The 20,568-nt window shown below is 33.8% G+C and overlaps 1 protein-coding gene across 1 annotated transcript; it reads left to right on the top strand.

The window, feature by feature from the left end:
* Positions 1 to 12,018: 12,018 nt before the first annotated feature.
* Positions 12,019 to 13,212, top strand: LOC136209068 (probable F-box protein At2g36090). The gene has a single exon (XM_066000425.1). It carries the CDS (start codon positions 12,087 to 12,089, stop codon positions 13,116 to 13,118), a length of 1,032 nt encoding a protein of 343 aa, XP_065856497.1. The 5' UTR covers positions 12,019 to 12,086; the 3' UTR covers positions 13,119 to 13,212.
* Positions 13,213 to 20,568: the final 7,356 nt, after the last annotated feature.

The raw sequence follows: 20,568 nt of genomic DNA, 5'->3' as shown, positions 1-20,568 counted from the left end.
TCTTTAATGATAATTTAGTTCTTGTTTTGTTCAATTGATTTATCTATTTAATCTTTGTCTTACGCTTTGTTTGATTGGTTTAATTCATTCATAAATCCAAATATTAAGTTGGCATATATTGCGAGCTGAATCTGACCTAGTCAGAGCCTATAAGATTGATGACCTTATAGAAGATTAAGCCCAAATTGCTGAGCCTTAGAGCTAGTTTCGGCCTTACAAGGGAATCACGAACTAGGAACCATAGAAGGATAAGTAGGGTTAATCGCCTCGAACACAAGTGACTTAGATTAGGTTAATAATCGGTTGCCTAAACAGTCTATATTCATCATTATCGTACCATTCCATATCCCTTCAGGTAATTAGATTATTGAAAGATCACTTAGGAGTAGAATAACTTAGTTAGGAGTAGTCTAACTTAATCAAAACCAAGTCTAAACCCCCCAAAGCCTAGATAGCACTATAGAAACTGAGTAGCTTGATACTTGCAGGAATAAATCCTGTGGATTCGATACCTGGACTTGTCCAGATTTTATTACTTGATAACGACGGGGTACATTTATCCCTTAGTGAGCCTCCACGAGGCGCATCAAGTTTTTGGCACCGTTGCCAGGGATTTATTTTCTCTGCAATATCGAACCAAAGGTCGAATTTGTTACTTTAGGCATTGTATCTGTGTATAATTATTCATACCTTTCTTCTTGTATTTGTTCATAGCTGTTCAATTTGCCTTTTTGTTTGTATAAACATAAAACTCTTATTAACTCTATAGCTGTAATTTCTTTTGATTTGTTTTGCTTTATATATTCATAGGCATAGACTGTTCGTGTTAAATCTTATAGTTGTAAACCTTATTTATACTTGATAAAATTCCATAGCTGTAATTCTTAAACTTATACCTATTAACGCTTGTGTTCATAACTGTAAAATTTGACTTATAAACTTTTGTGCTATAGAACTTTACTTTTTCTCAGCATTCTATGATCAATGAATTGGTAAGAAAGAGTCGAGTGGCAAGCTCAAAAGTTTACTATCCCATCAAGACAATACATCCATGCCCTGGAGAATGAGGCTCCCAATCCCTCCATGGCCGAGTTAAATAAGAAAATGGATATTTTGATGGTGAAAATGAGCCTCAACACCAATGAAAGTGTAAGTTTTGTGGGTAATCACCAAAGGTACAATTCTAACCCCAATTCTTATAGCTTTTATGATAATGATTGGAGGAGACCTCAACACTCAAATCTGTCCTACGGGAACCCTAACATGTTGAGGCCTCCAAATAGGTTTGTTAATGAGCACATGGAAAACGAATTGGGAGTGTTTCCTTACGAACAAATAAGCCAAGTTCCTCCACAACCCTCTAGCTCACAAGATGAGGTGTTGTCCCTTTTGAAAGAAATGTCAGCCCAACTTATAATCAATGAGGAGTTTGGCAAGGACTTGAGAAACCAATTGGCTCAAATAAACCATGAGAGGCAAGAGCAATCCCAAGGTACTCTCCGAAGCAGAAAGGGGGAAAATATAGAAATCCCAAAAAGGGAATCAGCTCAAGCCATCTCCTCGAGGAACGATAAAAAGGTAGAACCAAGCCCACTGTCGCATGCATCACTCAAGGTAAGTAAGGAGCCGGAAGCAGTAAGCAACCCCGGTTCAAAATCTGAAATCCCAAAACATGTGATAGAGGTAAACGATCAAATCGAAACTTATGTATATCAACTACCTTTTCCTCAAAAGTTAGAAAAGTTTAGATTTTCTCCATACTCAGAAGTTTTCATTCACTTCAACCTACTAAGAGAATCCAAAAGGGAGCAAACCAAACTGTTTCATAATTTGTTTAAATTTAGCCTTCTATTTTATCGAATTCATTTGAGGCTCCTCATCCGTTTTGTAGGTACGGATTATTTATTAAGGAATTTGAATTCCTAACACGAATAGAAGCTTACACATAGGAAGGAATTCTATGTCCAGCTAACCGACTATAAAGTAGCGCTTCTTGGGAGGCAACCCAAGTCTGGATTAAGCTTTTTCAGGTTTATTTTTCTTTTTTTTCAATTATAGATTTTTGTTTATTTATTCAAAAAAAAAATCTGGCAGCACCAGTCATCAAGTTTTTGGCGATTGCAATGAAATCAGTGAGTTGTCTTCTCCACCATAACTCCTCTCACATGTGTTTTATTGTTTTTATATACAATGTTGGAACTTATTGCATGATTTAAGTGTGAGGAGGAGGGATAGACAAACTTACAAAAAATTGTATAAATTTTTAATTTTTGTTGCGTCGTGTCTAGTTTAGTTTTAACGTTTTTGGGTTTTACTTCTGTTTTTGCATGTTTTAGGGCCTAAAAACTGAAACTTCCTTCGAAGCTAAACTTCGTTATTTGTTTCTGGGGACTTAGAACCGAATCTAAAATTGCATGACAACTAGTTTAGGTGTGGGACACAACCCTTGTATCTGTAAGCGCATGAGCTAAAGATTGCATTTAGACTCTACTTTTGAAGAAATGATAAAACCAATATTGAGGTAGATAACTTAAGGATTGAAGACATGTGTTATTGAATTTGAGCTTGGGGAGAACTAATAAGCACAAAATTGAAACCCAAAGAATTGTGAGTTGAATTTGAGCATAAGAGCGAACATCAAAAAGCTCTTTTTCTTGACATTTTAGTGTGAATGCTTTGACTTGTGGAAGATTACAGATTTTGCACCTAATATTGAGTTGAACCTGCATGCACTGATTTGAGATGATAAACGATGAATCAGCCTCATTAGAACTAACCTTTTCTTTACCTTATTTTTATCTTTTTCATCCACTCTAGGAAGCCCCTTTGAGCCTTAATTTTGTAGTTTGTAGTTTTTCTTTCTTTCTAACCCTTATTTTTGCAAACTATCACTTAGTTTGTTACCTAACCCAAGTTTTTGCAAAGCTCACCTTGAGTCTTTGTTTTATTCTAGCGTTTTTTCTTTGTTTATGGCACTATAAGAGCAAGCCAAAAGACTAAGAGGTGAACGAGCATTACTATTAAAAGAAAAAGAAAAAGAAAAAAGAAAAGAGATGAACAAAAAGGGGAGAACTTCATTCCCCAGTTCTTAAGATCAAAACGTCTCAGAAAAATAATGAATAAAGAGCTCAATCACTTCATATTTGCTAAAGCCATTTTAACTTTGTTTTTCTAGCGCTAGAAGTCCTAACCTTTGTTGTACCTATAATCCTTTTTAACCACATTACAACCCTAATTCGAGGCTGTTTTTGATATCGTCGGAGTCATGTAGCATAGTAGAGGAACTCAGATGAACGTGCAAAGTCAACGTAATCCTAAGCAAGAACATAAGCCAAGAGTAAACACTTTAGCCGCTAAAAATTATGTGAATTGAGTGAACTACCCATGATGAGGTGTTTTACTTAGCTAAACTACCATGATGAGGTGTTTTACTTAGCTATCCCCTTAAGCTCGTTTAATTGAACATGTATCCTTTTCTTAAGAATATGACCTGTGATAATTGAAATGCGGCTTTTGGATATTGTGTCTCTACTTTGTACTTCCGAATACATGTAATTACAGATGCTCGAAATTGCGTCATGCACCTAGTAAAACCGGGAGGTTTCTCTAGCTTGGCTAGTGATTGCGGGTTTAGTTTTTAGTTTACTTGGGGATAAGTAAAGTTTTAAGTGTGAGGAGGTTTGATAAGGGGTTAAAACCTCCCATCTTTAGGTACAGTTTTAGGATGGTTTTAGTTTAGTTTTCCATCAATAAGCGAGCAATTCTCGCATTTATATGCATGTGTGTGTTAATTATATTTTGCATATGTTTTATTTACTTTTGTGGTTGGAGTTCGTTTTCTGATCATTTTTGGGCAAATATTGCCAAACTAGCACATATGTTAGCTTTCAATTATCTATCATGGCTAAATGATCCACCAAAAGTCACACCAAGCGGAGTTTTTACTCAAAACAAGCGATTGTTGGGTCAATTTAGCCTCGGAACTAATGTCGTTCGGAGTTTACATGCGTGTGCAGGTCAAAACAGGAACAAGTTCGGTTGAAAATCGCATCTCGAGGACACCCGGCAGTCACGTGGGGCGTTTGAACACTTGCTGCTCGCCAAAACTGGCCTTTTTAGGCCAGCTCGGTGAGCTGGCCTGTGGGAATCAGTCTTTTGACTGATTCCTAGCCCCATGAAGTCACGATTTGTCCCCACTCTTCCCACCTGCAATAAGAAACAAATTCTATCAGATTTGGGACTCAAACCGTAACTATAAATAGGACTTTTCATATGTAAATTAGAGATCTTTCTCTTTTGTAAAAACCCTAGCGTCCCTCTTGAAGAATCCTCTCCATCTCCTCCAACCTCCATTGAAGAACATTCGGAGCTCCGCTCACCGAGGATTATTCAAGGTTCCTCCTTAAGTCCTAGGAAGACGCCTGCAGCGGTAGACAGGTTCCCTGAAAGGGATTTTCTTACTCTTTTACAACTTGTTTATCTCTTGATCCAGTCTATGAATCCTAGGCTCGTTGTATCTCAGTGACAATTTTCTTCATCTTTAATGATAATTTAGTTCTTGTTTTGTTCAATTGATTTATCTATTTAATCTTTGTCTTATGCTTTTTTTTATTAGTTTAACTCATTCATAAATCCAAATATTAAGTTGGCACATATTGCGAGTTGAATCTGACCTAGGTAAGAGCCTATAAGATTGACGACCTTATAGAAGATTAAGCCCAAATTGTTGAGCCTTAGAGCTAGTTTCGGCCTTACAAAGGAATCACGAACTAGGAACCACAGAAGGATAAGTAGGGTTAATCGCCTCGAACACAAGTGACTTAGATTAGGTTATTAATCGGTTGTCTAAACAGTCTATATTCATCATTATCGTACCATTCCATATCCCTTCGGGTAATTACATTATTGAAAGATCACTAGGGAGTAGAATAACTTAGTTAGGAGTAGTCTAACTTAATCAAAACCAAATCTAAACCCCCCAAAGCCTAGATAACACTAGAAACTGAGTAGCTTGATACTTGCAGGAATAAATCCTGTGGATTCGATACTTGGACTTGTCCAGATTTTATTATTTGATAACGACGGGGTACACTTATCCCTTAGTGAGCCTCCACGAGGCACATCAATTAGCAGCATTATAAATGAAACGATCACAATTTAAATTCATGTTCTTGTATTTAGAGATAACGATAGACATCCAAAGCCAATGGGGTTCCATTGTGAGGCTCCAACCAAGCTTGGCAAGTATAGAGAAATTGAATCATCGAGACTCCCTGATTCCTGGCCACCTTTTCTAGATTCGGCTTACACATGGTGTCCCACTTAACTAGACGAAGATGCCTTCTAGCCCTCATAGAATCATAGAGGAAGCGACGATTGTAATCATCCAGCTTAATACACATTGAAACAGGGAGAAGAAAAGTATGCATTGCATATGAGGGGATATCAAACATTACAGACTTGACAAAAGTTATCCGCCCTGCAAGGGAGAGATGTTTTGCCTTCCAACCCGAAAGACGATTGTTAACTTTATCCAAAATGAAATTATAGCTTTATCTAGTTACCCATTTATACGACACTGGCATCCCTAAATACATGCCAATGTCTTGAGTAGCTGAGAAAAAAATAAAAGGTTAAATGAAACTAAAAGCTCTAGTTTCCCATCTCATAGTAATTTCTCTTGACATCATTTGTGTAATTCTCATTTCATTTTGATTGAATATTCATTTGGTTACCTAACCACTCTACCTTTCGATTGTTTAAACTAAAGAATGTTAGCAAAAAGATGAATAGTTATGGCCATCATCCTCATGGGAATGATACTTTATTCACTTTAATACTTGATACATGATAAATGTGCACTTGTCTTCATAAGCATGTATATTTAAAATACATATCAAGTTTTTGGCATCATTATTAGGGATAGTTGAGTTGTGATATTTATCTAGTATAACTTCTGTTAATTTAAGCGTTTTTATTTTATGCACACAATAAGTATAAGTTGGCCTTTATTATTTCCCAATCCTGAAATTGAACGTACTTTTCAGAAGAACCTAGCTAATCAAAGAGGCGAAAACATGGTGCAAGGTGAATGTTCCATCACGGATCTACTCACTCGAAACTGTTTGGATATGAATTCGAGTATCATAGAACTTAACATTGGAGCGGCAAATCTTCGAGATAAAATTGATGATGATACAACTTACACAAAACTCCAGCCAATTTGGTGGAGATCCGAGAGAAGATCCAAAATCTCATTTAGATAAATTTGTTAAATATTGTTCTATGCTGAAGCAAAATGGGGTACCACCAGAAGCTATTAAACTAAAATTGTTTTCTTGTTCTTTAAGGGATGATGTTGCTGACTAGTTGGATTGTCTCGAGGCTGGATCTATTGAGATGTGGGATGATTTACCGAATTTGTTTTGGCTAAATACTTCCCTCCATCCAAAATGGTGATGTACAAAACCAAAATAAGCTTTTTTTTGCGAAATTGATAAAGAAACTTTGTATGATGCGTGGGAACGATTTCATCATTTGTTAAAGAAATGCCCACATCAAGGTTACTAAAAGTGTCAACAAGTTAGTATTTTCTTTAATGGTCTATCATCTACTAACTGTGCCACTATTGACTTTATTATAGAAGGAAACATCCTTAAAAAGACTCAAATAGGGGGCCTATGATTTATTTCAGGAATTAGCAGAGAAATGTTCTCACTAGCAAGCAAAGAAAACACTTGAAACATGGGAGAGGATGTATTTATTCATCATTAAGATCTAGTATTGATGAGTTAAACAAGAAAATGGATCTTTTAATGGCTAATTGAACCAAAACATTTTATGTGATTTATGTGGTATAACCGGACATAAGTGCGAGGATTGTCAAGCGGGAAACCTATTCCTTAGGATATCGCTAATGAAAATTTTGTGGGAAACTATAAACAACATAATCCTTATTCTAATACGTATGACAATGGTTGGAGAAATCACCCTAATTTTCATGAACTAATAATCAACATGTGCAAAATTCACAAAGACCACCATCCAAATTTAATCCTAATGAAAAGAGAAATAACGGGGGGATAAGGCTTTGGCCATTGTAACTATTCTTGCAAAAATGGCATCACATCTTTCAGGTATGGAAGATTGGAAGAGAAATTAGGAGATGTTTACCAAAGAGCTTGAAACTAACATAAGCTAGTTAGCCAAAGCCATATCGGAACACCCAATCAGATCTCTTCTAAGCAACATTGAAATAAACTCAAGAGAGCATGTGAAAGTAACAACAAATAATTACAGTCCGTCCCTGAGAAAACATGTAAAAGATACCACAGATGAGGTAAGTACTTCACAACCTTAAGATTCATCTCCTCTAGAATTTTTGCGGATCCACTTGTTCAACCTTATAAATCAAAAATCATATTTCCTCAAAGATTGATCAAAGAGAAACAAACAATTCTCTAAATATCTCGACATTTTTCAAGAAATTGCATATAAACATTCCTTTCGTAGAAGCTTTGGAAAATATGCCCATATATGCAAAAATTCTAAAAGATATACTTTCTAAAAAGAGAAAATTAAAGGATAACAAAATATTTAAATTAATGGAAGGATTTTCAACTATCCTACTCAATAAATTACTACCAAAATTCAAAGATCCAGGTAGTTTTCTATCTCGTGTACTATAGGTGGTATTGATGCTCGTAAAATATATAGCAGTTAATAGGACAAGTGTATACTATCGCAACAAGTAATATTGTGCTAAGCACGAGATCGAACCACAAAGACTATTTGTTATAATCAGTAAATCTACCTAGACTGATCTAACTATTTAGAGGGTTGAATAAAGATTTGGGTTTTTGATAATTAACTAAATGAATTAAAGGCGATAACATGACAAAATAAAGCGAACAATTAACAGGGCAGAAGGTGAATTAATGGAAGGTACAATCCAGGATGAGGAATCCTTTGATTAAATCCTATGTATGGGTTTATGGAGTTCAAATTTATGTTTTACCAGCGATTGACGGTAATTACCCTAATGAGAAAGACAAATGTGATCAAGATTCATCTAACCTATTCACATGCATTCATCTAACCTATTCACATTCATATAACTTGGGGCATGCAAAGCAGTAGGTTCTTTGACAATTAAGACTAAATCCATAGCCCAGTCACGAAGCCGCACTCCTAGTGGTCTCTAGCAAGGTCAGATTTACACAGGTTCAGCATAGATAATTCCATGGTCAAGTTCTTATCTATCTATAATCCTATCTTTGTCAGGTTTATAGGCATTAGGAACAATCATATATACAAAACAGGCTAGTTGATCATCATCGAGTCTCATTCTAACAATAATCCTATTCCTGACAATTTCAAGGCATTAAGCATGCATAAACTGATCAATCAAAAGCTCTAGATCCCTAATCACACATAATCATATAATCAATCTCATCCCCATCCCAAATTGGATGAGGATTAGTTCATAGACAAACCAATCATAGCAATAGGTAGTAAAGGAATAATGGAAAACATCTTCAATAACTTATAAAGAGAATAAAAGATAAAAAAGGAAAGAGAGAAGAAATCTAGAACCCATTTTGTCTGATTCAATTACAAAGTAGAAGATCATGCGCTTCTCCCATTAATTGTTCTTCAATAAAAGAAATAAAAACTGAAATAAATCTAATCTAGAAAGCTGGAAATCTAATCTAAAAACTGAGCAAAAACTAATAAGGATCTACATTGTGACGGCTGAAGGAATGAATAATGAATGAATCCATGCCTCAAAGATTAGGATTAGCACCCTATTTATAGAGTTAGGGAGAAAATCCTAATGCATCAAGGGTGAAAAAGACATTTACATAATGTTTTAATGGGCTTCAGGGCCCAAATCCGCGGATTTCAGCAATGGGGAAGGCGTTGGTGCGCCTTTCCCCGTCTCGTCTCATCGAGACAAGGTCTCGACGAGATGAGGGCCTGTCTCGACGAAACAGGTCCTAATTGGGGCGATTTTGCTCCGACTTTTATCTGTTTAGGTCCTTGGGCTTCCGAAAGATGCTTTAATGGTCCCTGATGAATCCCAAAAGTGCTCCGATGGTCCCTAAATAGCCCGAAAATGCTCCAATGGGCTTTGGTTTGGTTCGGAAATGCTCGAATAGTCCCTGAAAATCCCTGAAAACACTGATAATGCCATAAATAATGGAAAATACTAAATTTAACTAAAAACTATCAAATTAACATCTAAATTAACTAAAGACTACACTAAAACAATCTAAATTAATCCTAAAAACTCTATAAAATAGGGAGCTATCAGGTATGCATTTCAAAAGAGATTTGTGCGGTCTAGGAACTAGCATAAATGTCATGCCATTAAGCATCTTCTGAAAATTAGGTTTAAACCAAGATGAGGTACTGATAGATCGAGAAATAAAAGAGACAATTGCCAATTTGAATCACAATTCCCAAAAATTATATATGGATTCGGGATAAGTACGAACATCTCAATTGAGAAAATAAAACAACACCAAAATCTTCCTTGGAGGAGCTCTATAATTTGATCTAAAACCCTTATCCTCTTATCTGAAATATGTGGGTAAAGATTTAACTTTACCTGTCATAATTTATTCTTCCTTAACAGGTAAAATGGAGGTGAAATTGATCAAAGTACTAAAGAACCATAAAGGAGCCTTCGGATGGATGTTAGCAGACATCAAAACGATAAGCCCCTCCATTTTCATGCACATTTTTTATGGAGGCATATTTCAAACCAATGGCTCAACCTCATAGGTGTCTAAACTCAAGTATGAAAGAAGTGGTAAAAGTCGAGGTTCTCAAATTCCTCGACACATGTATAATTTATCTGATCTCGAATATCAAATGGGTAACTCGATGAGCTGAAAATAAAACAAACTTCTATTTAGTTTAATCCCTGCAACTCGACGAGTCGCATAAGTAACTTGACGAGTTTACTACAGAAAATTTACATAAACTTCCTCTATTCACACAATTTTACATCTCAATTGTAAGAAAACCGGTGCTTAATTTCTCCATCCCATAAATAATAAGGTTTGACAATTATGGGACATTAGTAAACTTTGTTTTTGGGACTATATATGACTTTTTGCTATAAAATGAGGCTTTGAGAGCCGTTTGAAGACACATCAAGCTTATGTTTACTTCTCCCCCTTATTGTAGTTAGTTTGCTCATTCTTTCTTCAAGAATCAGTCATATATATTGTTGTAGTTGTTATAGTTTATATTTATAGTTACAGTTTGTTATAAAGTTCATCCAATAAAAGTAAGTTTTCAATTCACCAAGAAAGTTTCGTTTGGCAATTATCACTGTGATTTCTTCTAATTCTTAATCTTCTTTTATTGTTATGGACTCCATTATTTATCATTTAAGATGAGTTTTAATTTAATCATGGGCTAAAATCATCTTAACTATAGCTAAAGTGGATCTTAACATAATCAAGTTTCTTTCGTTCACTTAAGGACTAATTTATGATGCTTAATGCTTATTGGGGATGGATCAAGTCCCAACTCGAATGTAATAATCATTTATATTAACCGTGATTAAATTGATTAATCGAAATTTATAAGTTAATGCTAATGGCTATTTAGTATGGCTTATTAGTTTTCCAAGATTTTTCATAAAATTTAATGCTTTTTTTAGTTAATTGCTCTAGCCGGACCAAGTTAAAATAACCAATTGGAAGTTTAAAACTAATAATCTGATCTCAATATTAGTTTAACAAGAAAAATCGTCATCTCAAGCATGATAGAAGAACTTAGAAAAGGTTAAATGTTAGTACTAAATAAAAGGTTAAGTGAAATTAAAAGCTCTAGTTTCTCATCTCAGAGTGATTTCTCTCATTATTTGTGTAATTCTAATTTAATTTTGTTAATTGAATTTTCATTTGATAACCCAACAACTCTATCTTTTGATTGTTTAAATAATAGAAAGTTATCAAAATGATTAGTAGTTACCGTTACCATTCTCGTGAGAACGATACTTTATTACTTAATACATGATAAATGTTACTTCCCTTAGCAAGCACATATACGTAAAATAAGCATCACTACTGTAAAAAAAAGTCGTAGGAAAACTTTAACTCGAAAAGAGTTGGTATTATGGATTGACTTATTTTATTTTTTTAAAGGAATAAGGTACAAAAATACCCAAAACGTTTACAGCCAGAAGTAATTTTACCCCTAATCTAAAATGATGCAATTTTACCTTTAACGTTGGCAGCTAAGAGCAATTTTACCCCTAACGTTGATAAGTTTGGTTAATTTTAGACATAATTCATCAAAATGTCTTATCGGTTACGAATCTTGTCATCTACATTTCACATATGCGTCAGTTTATCACTAATTAGTAACAGATCACAAACATATGATTAGACGTGAAAAAAAATTAAAATAATATACTGTATTTTATACGAGTTGGACAGAAAAAATTAAATATCTCGCCGAATTAAAAAAATATTAATGTCTAATTTTATTACTAAATAAAAAAAATCTTGTTTTTTAGAACCAATCGATATACAATTGGTATAAAATAAAGAACAAAATATATGTATTGTATAATAATGTCTAAAATTAACCCAATTTATCAATGTTATGGGGTAAAATTGTTCTTAACTGCCAACTTTAAATGTAAATTTATTTTAGACATTAAACGTTAAAATTTAACGCTAGAGATATTCACCTTATCCAAAAAAAAAAAAAAAAAACCAAAAACAAACAAAGCAAATGTACTTTGTGAAATAAACCAAAAGCAAATGTGAAATAACTAAAGTATCACTTTTTCATTTTATAACATTATGAAATAAACCAAAAGCAAATGTACTTTTTATAATTTCCAAAAAAAGAAAATTTCCACTTTATTAATAATAAATAAAAGTTATTTATTTCATCAAAAAAGAAATCCAAAGAAGCCAAGACAAGATTTATTTTTCATTCATTCCCTCCTAAAAAATATTGTTATATAAACCCCCAAACGAAAACATTTCCTTTCACTTCTTCAACCTTTCTTTCTTTTCTCATTCTCATTATAAAATAATAAAATAATTCAAATTATGTCTCCTCCTTCTTCCTCCACCGCCGCCGCCACCTCCACCACCGGCGATCAAGCTTCTATCTCCTCCCTTCCGCCGGACATTCTTCAAACTCATATCCTCACACATCTCGACGGCCCCGCCCTTGCCTCCGCCGCTTGTGCTTCCAAACAATTAAGTTCCCTCGCTTTTCAACAACATTTATGGGCCGATATTTGTCATTCCACTTTTCCTTCTACAGATATTTCACGGTTGCGCAATCTCATCTCCGCTTTCCCCGACGGTCCTCGCTCTTTCTTCTCCGCCGCTTTTCCTCTACTATCCGTCGTCGACGAAGCTATTAATTCAGGTAATAATCGTGCGGTTAATTTTGATCTTCCTTTGGAGCTGATATCCGCCGTTGATATTTACTACCGGAATCAGCTCATTTTTAGTAGAGTTGTAGAGACGGAAACCGAATCCGGTTGGTTCCGATGCTCTCCTTTTAGAATCGACATGCTTGATCCAAAGGATACATGTCCGACGCCGATACCGCATCCGAATACAGACGATGAACGGAAATCCATCTCCGATGAATTGACGTTGAGTTGGATATTGATTGATCCATCCGGACGGCGAGCGATGAATCTATCCAGCCATAAGCCGGTTTCGGTGCAGAGACATTGGTTGAGCGGTGAGGTGCACGCGCGATTTGCGTCGGTGTTGAGAGGTGAGAAAGGATTTGTACAGTGCGGGATTCTGGTGACGTGCGGCGGAGGGATTGAGGGCGGAGGAATGCAGGTGAGGGAAGTGAGTTTGCAGGTGGAGGACATGGATGGTGTGTTTTTGAATGGGAAGGGTAGTTTGGGGATTTTGCATAAGGCGTTTGAGGGTAAAAAGGGAATTAAGGGAAGAAATGAAGGAGAAGGGAAAAGAAAGTATGAAGGGTTTTTGGAAATGAAGAGAGAAAGGAAAGAGAGAAAAGTCAGGACAGAAGGGACATTAGACATTTTATGTGTGGCTTTTGGTGTGTTAGCTTCCGTCTTCTTTGCATTATTTGTTTTCTTCACATAAAATAAAATTATGGATGAAATTGTAAATATAAATATTATTTTTATACCAAACTTTGAATGTAAGACTTCACTAATTTAATGTAAAATTTTGAGTATAGAGTTGCAACTCTTTAATCCTTAATTGTGTCAATCCATTGGGTGTTTGTCAACGTTTGTGTCTTGGCGCAACGGTAAACGTTGTTGCCGTGTGACTGAGAGATCACAGATTCGAGTCTTAGGAGCGGCCTCTTGCCTAGGGGTGCAAACGAGCCTTGGTAGTTCGCAAACTATTCGAGCTCGGCTCGATAGGGCTTGACTTGAGTTCGGGATCGGCTCGAGCACTAACGAGCTGAGTTCGAGCTTCCTCAGGTTCGGCTCGAAAACTCACGAGCAGATTCGATTATTTTTAATTACTATATATATTTCATTATATATATATATATATATATATATTTCATTGGTTATTATTAGTTTTCATCACAACTCAAATAAGATTTTACCCCATATAAAAAAAAATAACACAAAAAAAGCTTAGACATTTGAGTCTTTAACGAGACAAAGTTTAATATATATGTCATTATTTGAAATTTTTCTCGAAGCTTGTGTTTTCCGATCACAAGTACCATATACTGTTATGGAATCTCGACAATAACATGATTGTTTTTCTTTATAAATATTTTAAACTCATATGGAGTATGTTATAAGGCTTTTCTATTTTTTATGCTACTTATTCTACGCATGTATGATGAATTTGGTTAAAGCTCATTAGAAGCTCGATAAAAGTTCGGTTCGGTCAAAGCTCGGCTCGGTCAAAGCTCGTTAAAGCTCGATTCGAGAGGGCTCGACTCGAGATATTAACGAGCTAATACCGAGCCTACCTAGGGTTCGGCTCGGTTCGGCTCGGTTGCATCCCTACTCTTGCCAAAAAAATTGGCAGGGGAAGGCTTACCCTCATTACACCATTGTGGTGAGACCCCTCCCCGGACCCTCGCTTAAGCGGGGACGCGTAGTGCACCGAGCCGCCCTTATTAAGAGGAGTAGCAAAATGAAAAATCCATACTAATAACCTTGTAGTGGGATAATTTCCAAAGCCGACAAAAAAAAAAAAAGTCTCCAGGACATTGAAACTTCATTGTTTTAATATGTTAACTAAAAAATTAAAAGTGTCAAACTAAAAAATAGACATTTAATTTTTTATAATGTTTAATGTTAATTTTCTTAAAATTATAATATTTTTATATTTTTTATTTTTAGTTTTTAGTTTGAATTTTTTTATAATTTTTATAAATTAAAATTTAATTCAAAGATTAAGCTATTTAAGTCTCAAAATTAAATTGATTTTTTTTATGGAAAAGAGACCGTAAGTGAGTTCAAATTGTTATTAAGATCGAGAGTCGATTTAAATTAATTAATAATGGTAATATATATGATTTTTTTTAAAAAAAATCAAATAAATAAAAAGAGAAAAGTATAAAAATAAACCATGTGGATTGGTTGAATTGCAAAAATAATTCTCGTGGTTTAAACGTTTATTCCATCCTCAGTAGTGTTGGTGTCGACCCCTTATAGCCCCTAACATTTGTTTATATTTATACTTTGTAGTGTTATTTCTCAATATTTCAAAGTAGTTGAATTGGTTTAAGATGAATGTTTTAATGCTAGAGGTCATGTGTTCGAATCGTATGAATTTCAAATTAAATGAGATTCATAAGATTTGAACGTATGACCTTTTTTTTACATAAAAACATACATTTTGTAAACCAACTCAACTACTTTAAAATATTGAAATAACACTGCAAGATGTGGGTTACAAGAGATAGCATTAGGCCTACTCAAGGTGGAACCAGTGCCTCTTGGGCTCTAGCAGGGGCGGAGTTAGCCCAGGCCTTGGGGGGGCTCCGACCCCCCCCCCCCCCCCCAGCCGCAGGCTCCACCCTTGAATAGTGTTGTTTCGGTAGTTTGCAGTCCCCTCTAATTTTCGTTCATATTGGTGTATTTGTAGTATTATTATAATACTTTAAGATAGTTGAGTTGGTTAGACTATACTTTTTAATACAAGGGATCATGGGTTTAAATCCCATAAAGCTCTTTTTTTAAAGCTTTTATTGAATTTTCTATGTCATCTTTAATTTCTTAACCTTTTAAACTAATTTCTTTTTCCTAAATCAGTTTAGTTTTTTTACTTAATTTTTAAATTATATTCTATGAAAATTATAAGAAATTCATAATTAAAAATATAAAATATAAAAAAATATTTTAAAAAAAATAATCATTAGATTTATAAATATTAAAGATATGTACTCATTTTAAGTCAGACAATTTTAATCTTTCAGTATTTAACACACCAAAACGATGAAGTTTTGAACTTCGAAAACTAACTCCGACAATAACCGCAAAACTAAAATAGCTCCCTCAACATAAATCCCTGGCTCCGCCACTGGACTCTAGGTTGGCTTTGCCCTTGTCTGTTAATATTGATGTAGTGAAATTTCTAAATATTTATGTTATTTTTAGAGTAATAAGTTATTTTCCATATAAAAATATAGGGGATATAGTAGTCCCGTCTATTTAACAAACCTCTAACTGTTGTGTTCGTGTGTGATTAATGTATATGGCCATAGGTAACTTTATTATCTCTATTACAAATAGCATGTAAGAATATGAGAGGTTCAAACCATGTTCATAAGTGACTTAAGTTTATTATTTTTGTTTAATATAATAGGTAAAAATACGAGAGAATATAATAACTCTAACTATTTCTTTTATCATGTTTAATACAGTTGCACACATTTTAGCTATTTGGGCAAGATCTCTTTCACATATGGAAATTTTTGTTGAAGGTTTCCGTAGTTGTATTTCTTCTTGCATTCAAAAGGATATTAACTCGTTTTATTCGTAATATATGGTTTGGTTTATAAAAAAAAAAAAAAGAAGGTAATTAAATACTTCTAAAGTTGACAATAAAAAAATAATTTTATTCCTAAATGATGTAACTTTACCTTTAAAGTTGACAACCAATTTTAACATTGGCAAATTAGATCAATTTCAGACATCATTACAAAACGCAAACATTTTATTTCCATATTCTGCGTAAGTTGCATGTTAGTTGGTTCTTTTTTTATGCTCTTATAATTTTATAACAGAATTGGAGATTAATTTTTTTAACTTCGATAAAATATTAGGGTTTTTTATCCAACTCAGTACAATTTTATTTTTATTTTAAGGGTAAATTACAAAACTAGACCTTATGAGAAGTCCATTTATATTTTTAGACTCATTTAGACATATGCTATTAAACTAGACACTTCCATACATTTTTCTAAAAATACCCTTACAAACTCCTCATCTTCTTCAACACATCTTTTTCAACATCATCTTTTGCTTCAACCTATCTTCTCAATGGTTAAAGTAAATTTCTACAATCTAAGAAAATAGAAACTAACCACAATGAAGAACAAATGTTAATTTCAATCTAAGAATACAGAAACAGAAACTAAACACAATGAAGAACACATTTTGAATGTTTAGTGTAAATTTCTATAACCTCATCTTCTTCTTCAACACATCTTCTGTGTAATTTTAAATTTTAAAGTAAATTTTATGACTCGCATTTCATAAAATGCGAAGCTATGAGGTTAGCATTTTATGAATTTAAATGCTAACCCCATGGCTTCACATTTTATGAAATGCAAACCGCATTTCATAAAATGCGAATAGAAAAGATTGAAAATGAGGATTTACATTACCAACCAAAGTTTTTTATTAAGAATGAGAACCCGTAAAAAGTTGTAGTGTTCACATCTAAAATTTACTTCTACTTGTTCTTCATTGTTCTTAGTTTCTTTTTGTTTTCTTCGTTATTCTTAGATTGAAACATGATCGTGTTGTTTGTTTTTCTTTAGTTTAAATTGCCTACTAGATTATGAAGAAGATGAGTTGAATAAGACGGGGTTGAAGAAGATGAAAGGTTTATAAGGTATTTTTGGAAAAATATATTGGAAGAGTCTAGTTTAGTAGCATATGTCTAAATGAGTCCATAAATATAAATGGACTCCCAGGGTCTAGTTTCGTAATTTACCCTTATTATAGTGGTTCTTCTTCGTGTGTATATATATGTTTGTGATTTATTACAGATGAATGAAAAAATGGCGTACGTATATAGTGGATATAACAAGATTCATTACTGAGAAGACACGGTTTGATAAATTATTTTTCAAATTGGTGTAACTTATCAGCGTTAGAGTTAAAATTGTTTTTGGTTGCTAATATTAAATATAAACTTACACAATTTTAAACGTTAAAGAGTTATTTTTACACTTTCTACCTTTAATAAAACATAAATTCATCACAAAAAAATAAATTCACTAAATTCGTATTTAGTTTGTGTCGTATTTTCGGACCGTATATAAAATTGTGGGCTATTTATTGTTGAGTGATTTGATAAAGGGATTCCTTCACACTTTTTGTGTAGCAAAAAGGGCATGAGGAATTTACAAGTAACTCAAGCTTTTATTCGCATATGGCACATGTCTACTCAAGCTTTTAATTGGGTATATTAAGTTGCTCTCATATTAAGTAATTTAAATTGGTTGGTCTAAACACCTCCGCATTTTATGATCAACTAACAAAATTTACTAAGGAATAAAATAAAATAAGTCATAAAAACTATCCCATCATTAGAAGGAAGAACCGCCATAAAAATCTTCCTCGGGTATCATTTGTAGCAAAACTATGAACAGGAGCTAGCAATCAGAACCGTATTGAAAAGGTTCCTGAGACACAACATGGAAGAGTCACAATATTAAAAAACGAGGTCCAAGAATGAAGAAGGGGTAGAATTACTGAATGAATACGAGTTGTGGCTAATACCCGAGGCATAAAAGAAGCATTTTCTATGGAATCCCAAAACCACCAGCCACCCCGACCTAATTCATGACGAGCCCACCAACTACCTGGCAAGATGCCTACGGTTAAAAATCACCAACATGTCAAGTTTGAAGTGGGGAAATCCAGTGCGTTAGATGGCATTTCTAATGAACCCAGGAAAGCCAAGACTAGCTCATTCACCAGAATTTGGAGCAGCGGTGCGGTAGGGCAAGCCCAGGCAGAGACTATGGTCTACTCAAAGGTTGAAGAGAAAGAGGATGGGCCAGATGGTTGATATTCGACCCGACTGTATCCGTTCCGTAAAGATAGAGAAGAAAGAAAGGCGATGAATATCATGTGCCTGTGCCGGGATAGGTGTAAAATTTGACTCCGACGTATAAAATGACCAAAATCTAAAGAGATAGGTGTAAAATTTGACACCAACATATAAAATGACCAAAATCTAAACCTAATATTTTTAAGTATGATCATTATTAAAAATTTAAAAAGAGTGGTTTGACTACTATTTAACTGTCACATCGAACATTCTAAACATCAATTATGTTCTAATGATATAATTATAAAAAGCTTATTAAAATTCTAACAACGGCTTTGTTCTTTATCGCTGAAAAAAACTGAACTGAACTGAATTGAACTGAACTGAATGCTACTGAATACTGAACTGAATTTAACTGAATGCTACTGAACTTAACTGAATGCTACCGAACTTAACAATAATGATGATATTAGACTTTAAAATAATTTTAATGATAATATTGGACACTAATAATAATAATAATAATAATAATAATAATAATAATAATAATAATAATAATAATGGTTCTAATAATAATAATAATATCAATAATAAATAAATATATTATTAAAGAAAAAGTGTCTTCTATATTGAACATCAAATAAAATCTCATAAAAGCTTATGAAATTAAATAAAAATAAGTCTAATTTAAATTAAAAATACAAATTACATACAAACATAAATTTACATACAATTTAAAGCCTATGAAATTAAATACAAATTTTCATATGAATACAAGCTCTTAACTTTTTATTACAATGAAGGGTTAAGGTGCAAAAAATACTCCTAACGTTTTGGGTCAAGAGTAATTTTACCCCTAACGTCTAAAATGGTGCAATTTTATCCCTAACAATTGGGCCAATTTGAGAAATAAATCATTAAACTGTCTTCTCGGTCATGAATCTTGTCATCTACACATCACACGTGCATCATATTATCAGTAACAAATCACAAATATATGTTGGCTATCAACTTTAGGGGTAAAATTCCATTATTTTAGACATTATGGGTAAAATTGCTCCCGATCCAAAACGTTAGGGGTATTTTGCACCTTAACTCTACAATTAATTGTAAACTCTATCCCATAAATCTAGTTTTGTCCATTAACAATTGAAGGGAAAAAATGCAATTTCTAATTTTCAAATATGGATGCATACTTTAATTTTATTGTTTTTATTAAACGATTTATATTATAATAAACTACCATTTCTTGACTTTTATCTAATTTATAGATAATGATAAATTATAGATAAATAATAATAATAAATAATGATAAATAATAATAATAATAAATTATTGGTTTTGATATATGCAACCCTTAGGGCTGCATATAAGCATTAAATATAATAGAATATTCTTTTGTATTTTCAAGATGTATATTTATTATGCATTGAACTTCTAAATATACTAAAAATCATTTAATATAATCATAAATTCTTTTATATTTTCTATATCTGTATTAATTTTTTATTTTTTAGAGGGCGAGCCTTGGCGCAACGGTAAAAACGTTGTTGTCGTGTGACCAGAGGTCACGGGTTCGAGTCTTAGGGGCGGCCTCTTGCCAATTAAATTGGCAAGGGAAGGCTTGCCCCCAATACACCCTTGTGGTGGGACCCCTCCCCGGACCCTCGCTCAGCGGGGACGCGTAATGCGACCGGGCCGCCCTTTATATCTGCATTTATTATTTCGAACAGGTTATTTGTAACTGTGTTAGTAACAGAATAAAAGTTACAAATAACTCGTCGAAATAACACAGTTACGAATAACCTGTCGAAATGATAATATTTTTTGAAAAGATATCTTCATTTATTATACATTGAACTGTTGGTCCCTTATAATATTGCAAGTATAGTTCCAAGGGGGGTTAGGAACTATTTAAAAAAATTTAAGTTAGGGCAGACTTCTTTTTCGTGAGAAAAAGGTTTTAACAGCGGCGCTGAGTGAATAGCAAGATACTGGCTTAGTCAACTGGTGACTATGTAAGTTTCTTTACTTGAGTCAGGAGATAGCACTTAGAGTCTATTCCTGAGCTCAGATATTCAATGCGCACAACTCAGCTTGACCTCTTTACTTGGTCAGTTTTTGTTTAAGCAAGCAATAAATATATAAAGGAGTTTAAGGTTAGAAATATGTTACTCAGCAGATTTATCCAGGTTCGGCCTCCAAGCCTACGTCCTGTCCCCGGAACACGTTCCGAGATTTCGAATTCTCTATTGAGCTCTTTAACGGTAGAGCATCAAACCTTTTACAATCTTAGCAACTGAGTATAACAAGAGTACCTTCCTCTATA

The sequence above is a fragment of the Euphorbia lathyris genome, chromosome 10 (genome assembly GCF_963576675.1).
Source record: "Euphorbia lathyris chromosome 10, ddEupLath1.1, whole genome shotgun sequence".
Lineage (NCBI taxonomy): Eukaryota > Viridiplantae > Streptophyta > Magnoliopsida > Malpighiales > Euphorbiaceae > Euphorbia > Euphorbia lathyris.
This window is presented reverse-complemented; position numbering and strand designations above follow the sequence as displayed.

Bases quoted from the DNA above. Each gene is read 5' to 3' on its own strand.
- LOC136209068 (XM_066000425.1), top strand. From the start codon at position 12,087: ATGTCTCCTCCTTCTTCCTCCACCGCCGCCGCCACCTCCACCACCGGC.